This window comes from Etheostoma cragini, chromosome 10, assembly GCF_013103735.1.
Source record: "Etheostoma cragini isolate CJK2018 chromosome 10, CSU_Ecrag_1.0, whole genome shotgun sequence".
In the NCBI taxonomy this organism is placed as follows: Eukaryota; Metazoa; Chordata; class Actinopteri; order Perciformes; family Percidae; genus Etheostoma; species Etheostoma cragini.
Window position 1 is genome coordinate 27403238 of NC_048416.1, and position 8992 is coordinate 27412229.

At 40.6% G+C, this 8992-nt stretch overlaps 1 protein-coding gene across 3 annotated transcripts in view; it reads left to right on the top strand.

The window, feature by feature from the left end:
* fat2 (FAT atypical cadherin 2) overlaps positions 1–8992 on the top strand; it is a 113488-nt gene that overhangs the window by 68558 nt on the left and 35938 nt on the right. For all 3 annotated transcript variants that reach the window (XM_034883944.1, XM_034883946.1, XM_034883945.1), the window contains 3 exons: positions 5387–5598; positions 8034–8171; positions 8357–8500. In XM_034883944.1, coding sequence (XP_034739835.1) covers positions 5387–5598; positions 8034–8171; positions 8357–8500 — 494 coding nt within the window. The remainder of the gene's footprint in view (positions 1–5386; positions 5599–8033; positions 8172–8356; positions 8501–8992) is intronic.

An 8992-nucleotide genomic window follows, 5' to 3' on the forward strand; every position in this document is an offset into this window, starting at 1 on the left:
TCTCTATATGGGAGAGTGCGCCTGTTGGACCATATGGGACCATCTCACAGCGTCCTGCCGATTAATCATTAAAGGGTCAGCTGGTCAGAAGAACCACACTTATTGATCACTACCTACTGCCTTAGGTTTAATGATTTTGGGAGAGCAGCGAGTTTGAAAAGTTTGGAAAGCACAGAAGTGGGATTAGAATCTCCGACTGCTGGACAAACAAACGGGCCCTGCCAGGAATACATTAGAATTGGCAAGGTTGTTCAGGTTCTCAAGACATGCATTGGCAGAAAAAGTATTTTTATTCCAGTGAAACTAGAACAACAAAGCAACGAAGTATCTTCTGAGATGAACACCTCAGGCACAGTTCTAATATTAATCAAGAAACAGAATCCCAGCGGACTCAGTCTGCCGTTCAGAGGGTTGAGTTAAGTTGGAGGTATAGTATGTGTTAATAAAGCTGCACCGATCCCTTTAAATGTGTAGTCAAGTGATAGCAGGCTGAAGAAGACTGCCTTGTGTTTCTCTTTGCAGTGCTTGTGCTGATTGTTAAATCCCCTGATCAGCCTTTTGTTTCATGCGCTTCTTTGTTTACTCTGTCAGTGTGGAGTTACACTGGGAGCTGAACCAGGTTTCCTGAGGTTGTTTCTAGTTTTCACATTAAAGTATCGAGTGTCACAGCCAAAAAACTAATTAAAAAATGTCTTCACTGTTTCCCAGTGTATTGCAAGCCTGATGGCTCACCAAGCCTAAATTGCCCCCCCCCCCACCTTAGCCACTAGGATATTTGTTATTTTTTAAACTACAGTTACAGTGGTGCAGCTCGGCAATATAGGTAGCTCTGGCAGGCTATAAGACCGGGAAAGCTCCTTTTTAAAGGTGCTCTAACCGCATTTTTGTAGGCTACAACACACATCAAACATCTTCTCACTATCTTTAAGCTGCCTGTCCCCTGAACACACTGTAAAAAACATCTCCTCACTATCTGCAAGCTGCCTGTCCCCTGAACACACTGTAAAAAACATCTCCTCACTATCTGCTAGCTGCCTGTTCCCTGAACACACTGTAAAAAACATCTCCTCACTATCTGCTAGCTGCCTGTTCCCTGAACACACTGTCTCTGTAGACAGCCCACTGTCCACAAACGCCAACTAAAAACAAACCGCGCCAACCTGCACCACCAAATATAAACAGTGTTCCAGCGTTTTAGCCAATAACCGACCAGAAGGATTTTGGGAGGGTGGGGGCTTTAGTGTGCGGATGCACAGAAGGGCAGGGAAGTAAACAGGATGAGGGTTAGGGTTAAGCATACTGTATTTCTCAAAACTGTGAATTTTTTGCTTTAAGAAACATCTTATTCAGTGACTTTTGTGCCCTTAGTTTCAGTTTTGTATGTTAACAATCGGGCACAACACCCAACAATCTTTTCACATGAATAAAAGGTAACTTTAAAGGATTTAAGAGAAAGATGGTTAAGCTTAGGTAAGAAATGGTTTGCTGAGATTTAAATGGAGAGAGCTTATGAGTGTGAAAACATGGATTCATTCCTTAATTTATTTGATGGAATTGGGTATATTGAGTTTTGATTTCATTTGACCATGGCTCGTAACACAAAGTCTGAAATGAATGGAATATTGCAGTAAAAGGATTACATTAAGCATTCTTCAGATTTATTAACACAAGCAAAAGTGTAGGTCGTGGTTTGAGTTAGATGTGTATTAAAAAGTTAAATCAAACCTTTTGCTGAACAGTCGATACAAAGCTTGTTTTTATTTAAAAATAAAATAAAATTCAACTTTTTTTTTGTCCAGTGCCTAACAAAAAGATCATGACTCCAACTAGCTTGATGATAATTCTTGAGTTTTTTTTTGTTTTTTGTTATGTCTACAGAATGATTCAAATGTATAAATGATGGTAGCTTTGCGTCATCAGTAAGGATGCTGCTAAGGACACCGTATTTCTCCCCCTGGCCCCGGATCACAAGGCATACCGCAGTTTGTCATTCTACGGCAGGTGGCAGATGGACAGGGTGCGGGACAGTGTAATGTGTTGTTGAATTATAGGGAAGTATTACACAGTCCACATATCTCTGTGGCTGAAAGTTAAGTGTCGTCCCATCTGACACAGCAGGATGACGAGGACAGCAAAGTCACAAACAGAGTGACAGTTATTCAGAACATGACACTCAGTTTTTATTTATTAATGAAATAGCAAAAATGTGTCACTGTGCATAGAAGTAATTGAAAAGAGATGAAGGTGTATGGCTTATGATATATCATTTTTGGATGAAGGGAAAACTTGTTACCAGATGCAAACAACATCTGCAGATTTTTTTTCAGTTTGATGCGGACTGTTTTCTGCCTGGGATACAGATGTTCTAATTTTTAAACACACTAGTCTGTTGCGGAGTCATACATTTTGGGATGCATTTGTTTGGTCTACATTGACTTTTGCTGACATGGGCAGCTGACAGAAGTTTTGCGGATCTGATCACAGTAGTTTTTGTAGCTCATGTCCTGTCGTCTACTGGCTTGACATCCGTGAGTTGACAAGATATTGGAGAGGCGCATGAATGTGTACGTTTTCTAACAATCCTTTCATTCCTTTTAACGACATAAGAATAGATAGATAGATAAGAGAGGCTCAGTAGCAAAGGGGGATTGTTTCAAGGTTGGTTTTATGCAGAATAATCTTCAGAAAGTAGAACAGCATATCAACTTGATATAAAGTTGCACCAATTTAAACAGATGAGAGGCTTTGTCTTTAGAGAATGGAATGTAACAGATTGTGTCATTTGGGTTCTTTATATATTGTCTCTGCTTTACACCTACCTTAGATATAGGGACTAAGGTATGAACTACACACTGTGTCAATGAGGGTCCTCACAAGTTCACATATACAAATGTGTTTGTTTGAGTATCACGGCCCCATTGAAAAGCTTTCATTATATTAGTTAGAAATGTGTGTTCGATTACATATCCTGTTGCATAAAATCTCCTGTTTGAGTTTCTGAAACGTGTGTTTGTGTGTGTGTGTGTGTGTGTGTGTGTGTGTGTGTGTGTGTGTGTGTGTGTGTGTTTTCAGTGAGTGTGAGACACGTAGGAAACACATGTTGACAATGACCAATCCCCTTTAGTGTCCTAAAGGTGTTCTTTAGGAAGAATATGAGAGTGAATATAAGAGTGAGCTCAGAGTGCTTTGAGCAAAACATAAAACATCTATATGAACCATTATTGACATAAACGTGGCAGCGGGAGCACAGGCAGCCATGTAGGGTAGTTGCTGTAAACCATATCTCTTCTATACTAATGAGGAAGTGCCTTAAAGCTGCACTCTATCTGAATTCCAGCAGGGGGCGACACATGCGGTTGCAAAAGGAAGTCTGTTTCTGTAGAAGTCTGTGAGAAAGTAACCCACTTCTCACTTGATTTATTACCTCAGCCAACATTTCCATAATAAGTTTATGGTCTCAATTGCTAGCTTGAAGTCTTCTGCAACACAGAATCGTGTTCATTTTTTAAATTATGGTCTTGTTGATTTTAAAATTGGCAATAAAGCTGACAGTGTTTTAGGGAGGGGTTATGATGTGATTGCCAGTGAAAGCGTGTAACGCGTGTAACGTAGAGTGTAAGGACTCCTCTCTCACTCCTCTCTCTCATCTAAAATCGTAGTGAGAGGGTCAGAGTAGCCACACTCCAAAAGACACCCCTGCATAACCATCCTTTTTTTTTTTTATAAATGAGACCATAAGTTACACAATGAATATCATGCTGTTTTGACGTAGACGTAAAACTAGCAATTGAGACCATGAACTTAAACACACACAAAGGTTTACTGGATGTGGTTCACAGCAACTACCCTACATGGCTGCTTGTGCTCCCACTCCCACGTTTATGTCAATAACTGTTCGTATAGATGTTTTATGTTTTGCTCAAAGCACTCTGAGCTCATATTCTCATATGTACTCTCATAAATCAAGTGAGAAGCAGAGTAATTTCCCTTTAGACTCGAAACTGAATTTTTTTTGATAACCAGTGGAGTTGCCCCCCGCTGGAAATGAGGTAGAGTGCAGGTTTCAGCCAATTCCGCATAAGCTTCACATTTCAGGCCCGGAAGTTTTCGCTTGATTACAAGACAAAAACTGTCTTGTCTGTCTACACAACACACAAACGGCATTTCTAAAAGTCTTTACCCTGGCCTGAGTTTTCCAAAAGCTCCTTTTACAGTGTCTTAAAACCCTGTTTGTGTGTGGACGAGAAGCCAAAATTCATAAAAGCTATGTTTTAAAAGCAGTGTGGACTAGGCCTGAGGTTGGTTGTACAAATCTCCTTGATCCCAGAAAGATCAATGAAGTACACACATCTGTGCTGTGTGTACAATGTGCACAAATGTAACCTGTTAAAACCTGGAGGTGTTTAGTTTGAGAGGGAATGGTAGATGGTAGTTTTTGTTGGGTCCCATTGTGTGGTTCAGCAGACTGGCTGGCAGCCCATAAAAACAGGGTGCGTGTTTCATCCACACAGCTGGATGTGAGTCGACACATACACTCTGACTCTCTGTGGTATAATGAGCTTACTAACAGAGGTACCCGTCTCTTCAGACCTGCTAACTGTAATAAACACGAAGACACTAAAACAATGTACGGTCTTCTGTCTCCAACAGCTGGATCATCAGAAAACAAATTATACGTTTACTATAGATTTAGTTTGTTGGCAGTTGACAGATGTGCGATTTGGATACCCCATGAAACCCCATGAAAAGACCAAAACCAATAATGTGTTATTGCATCATCTTATGCATTCCCACCCCCCACCTTCTTTCTGTCTGTGGCTCTCAGGTCAAAACCCATTGGTGGTGATGTGCATTGTTTTATTCACTACATTTGGTATTTTTCAAAACCAGTGAGATCATAACTAGAATTTAAAACAGGGTTCTGTATCTTTGAAGAGCGTTCAGCCGCGCCACATGTATTATTTGTAATGATACACCCACCGGTGAATCTGACGGGGGTGTGGAGGCTGAAGAACAACACAGAACAAAATCAAGACCTTGCACATGATTTATGGATCCTACATTATTCGGCTCATGAGGTGAACAGTTAGTAAACTTTGTGCAGTATGTTGTATATTAAAAGCTAACTGTTCAAAAGTTAAGGGTTGTTATCTCCCCCAACAAATCATGTAACCATACATCACAACTCTGCAAACTGTGCACTCTCGTTCTGCACCCAGCCTTTCTGTGCTGTTTTTTTACTACTATACCAGTGTCGAAAGTAAAATGTCCTACTTCTAATAAGGTTTGTTGTACGAACAGGTCTTTATGTGTATATGTGTATATATATGGCAATGTCTCACATTTTTCAATTAGAATATTAAGTCTTCACCCTGTGCTCTTGCAGGCCTCCTGACCCTCATCGCCCCACTGGACTTTGAAGTCTCCCGGCATTACTACCTGTCTGTAGAGGGTAGTCGCGGCAAGTCGTCCCTCAGTGACATCACCACGGTTATCATCAACGTGACGGACCTGAACGACAACGCGCCAGTGTTCGGACAAGGCGACTACAGCGCAGAGATATCGGAGGATCTGACGCCTGGAAGCCTGGTGATGAAGGTAAGAGCACAGAGGGACACCGATAGTTTCGTGTGTGCGTGTGTATATACAGTACATATTAAGGCTGTAATGGTTCATCTGTTTTAACGGTTTGTGTATACGTGCTTAACCGTCCCAGCACGGGGGGCAAACAACCACACACAGAATACAAGGAATATAGATTGACCTACCATAATGCAGGCTCATTTGGAATTATTTAATGAAAATTGTTCACCGAAACATCACCGAAAAGCCGAATTTTGTCAGCTTTTAGTTATATACTATGTGTGTATGTGTAGTTTATGTTGAGTAATTAAGAGATGATTTAGAACATTGTTGTTTGATCCAAATGTAGTTATTCACACATTTTTAAAGGGAACTGGTTTGAAAGTATGTTGGGCTGTAAAGAAGTGAAGGTTACGCTGATTAAATGACTTAATGAGGAATTCTTCAACATATCCACACATCATTCATACATCATAGGCACAGAACATAAGCAATCTTTAATTGAATCACTGAACTGAATATTGGTGTTTAAATTAAATATATTTCCAAGGTTCAGTTTAACTGAAGGACATTTCTTCGTTATCTATTGCTTTAGAACTGAATTTTCTGTGTTGTGCCTTTCAGCCTCAACACACATACACACACACACACACACACAGAGCACACACACACACACACACACACAGAGCACACAAATGACATGCATCAGCACATGTTAGAAACAAATATTCATTTATAATATCTCACACAGACACACACCCACACTGTTCACATACATACACACAGGAGAGTACACACACGTGTAAGCAATTTGATAGCGTCTAACACCTAAAGCTTAGTGATGATTTAAATAATAATAAAAAGATTACACACAAGCAGAGAACTCATCTCATGAAAAATTGCATACACTGGTACTTGCACGCAATAACAATAAGGCCGTATGAGATGATCTGGCAGCCTGTTGATAGTGTGCGTGTATAAAAAAGCATGCACACACACACACGCACGCATGCACAGTTATCCAACAACATGTCAGCAGAGATAAGACAGCAATAACGCAGCTCAGGGGCTCGCTGATGGTCAGGCCTCGGTTGGATGATGAGTCTGTATTCATAGGGTTTCATATTTGACATTTTTCTTCTCCCTTCGGCTGTTTCCATCGCTCAGGTTTCAACATTTAACTGACATGTGACAATTTGAAATGTTTTCACATACCGAGGAGAGAGTCTAATGTCAGTGGAGCACAATTATAGGAATAATTATTACAAAATGATAAAGTAATAAAGAGGAAAACAAATTCAGTACATGGTTTTATTGGTTCCTCTTAATGAGTCATCTTTGGGCCCAAAAGTCTTTGTTTTTTAAACAAATTAAAATCAAATGAAACAATTTTATTTTTTGGAATTTTCAATTTACAACTAATTAAGAAATGTGTTTTGGGATGAAGCCTTCATCACAGCAGGTTAATAACTAGGCTAAAACAAGCTCCAACCAGAACCAACTGCACACTAACACAGGTGTTAGAGATATCAGGTTACTGCAAGGCAGGTAAACACATTCTCTGCTGGAATGACCCAAGAGGGCACTTAATCACAATTCCTTTGTGATTAACCATTTTTATTCATTTACAGCGGTATTTAAGTGGTATACAAAATATACATTTTATCACATGAACACATCCCTCCGGAACCCCTCATTTGACAGCACCAATAAAAAAGAACAAAAAATCAAGAAAATACTTTATCACATTTCTCCACTGAACAGACACCCTAGATAGAACTTTACTTTGTCTTCTTCTCTGAAAGGACACCCTAGGGTGCTTTATCTTGTTTGCTTCACTGGAAGGACCATTTAGAGGGCACTTTACATTTTTTTTCCACTGGAATGACACCAATCAGCCCACTCAATCACATTTTCACCAGTAGGACACCACAGAGGTCACTTTATCACATTTCCTCCACTGAAATGACACCCTAGTGGGCACCTTATCACATTTTCTACACTAGAAGAACACCATACAAGGAACTTTTTCCCTTTTTATTTACTGGTGTGACACCCCAGACATCAATTTAACACATTGTCTTTATTGTAAGGACACAGTAGAGAGTACTTTACTTTGTTTTCTTCACTTGGAGGGTACTCTATCAACACATTGGCACTTTGTCATATTCCATCTACCATCGGGACTTTCAAGTGGGGACGTGGAGTGTTTTTTTAGACCATGGGGTTACCATGGAGAAGTGCTGTAGATAACCGTGACCTCTGACTTTAATGTATTATTAAAGTTAATATCGTTGGACATTGTTGTTGCTTTGTTGGGTGTTATCAGTTTAGTGTTTGGAGTTTTTGGCTGACTTCTACCTGACCTCTGACATACCTCAGGAACAAGGCAGGGAGACGGAGATTATTCCTCTCCTCACCTTTCCTCTCCTCCCTTTCTTTACATCCAGGTTACAGCAACTGATGAAGACGGTCCCATCAACAATCTGCTGCGTTACTCCATAGTGAGCGGTGACGCTGTGCAGCAGTTCTCTATTCACCCTCGTAGCGGAGAAATCACAGTCCGCACTGCGCTGGACAGAGAAGAGGTCAGTATGTTTCTCGGTCAAAGACGTCCAAACGAACAACTAAAAAAAGCAGATATAAAGATGAACCTTTTAAACACATGACATAAAGGTTAAACAACTCGGAAAGAAAAAGACACAACAAACAAATAGAAAGGAACAACAATTGTAAAAAAGAGTACAGAACATTTCCTCTTTTTCCTCTCCAGATCCCTCATTACTCTCTGACGGTGCAGGCAGCAGATGAAGGTGATCCTCCCCTGTCCTCGGCGGTCCTCATCACCATCACTGTCACCGATGTCAACGACAACCCGCCTGTCTTCTCCCAGGTCAACCACAGTCTAGTGCTGCAGGTATGACAGCCACAAAATCTCTGACACGTCTGCTCAACAGGACGGATGCAGGGTCTTAAATGATTTTTTTTTGTCCACCAGCCAAAAGGTAAGTGAATTAGGGATGTAAAGATTACCAGTGTTACGGTAAACCACAATAAAAATGTTGATACTAATCAACCAATTTCATTTAAAATATAATTATTATCCCGGTTGATTACCACGGTGTGGAAATCTGTGGTTAATCCTTCCCAGTTCATCTGAGTCTCCTGAAGGTGCCGCGCAGGCGCACTGCGTAGCCCGCAACGTGCGTTTCTTAAAGTTGGAATGACCGCGCTCAGAACATTTATCCCCCCTCTAAGAGGTCAAGGTCCAGGTCAAGGTTTATTTATATAGCACATTTACAAACAGTCGCTACCGCCCCAAAGTGCTGTACAATTATACACTCACCGGCCACTTTATTAGGTACACCTGTCCAACTGCTCGTTAACACTTAATTTCTAAGCAGCCAAT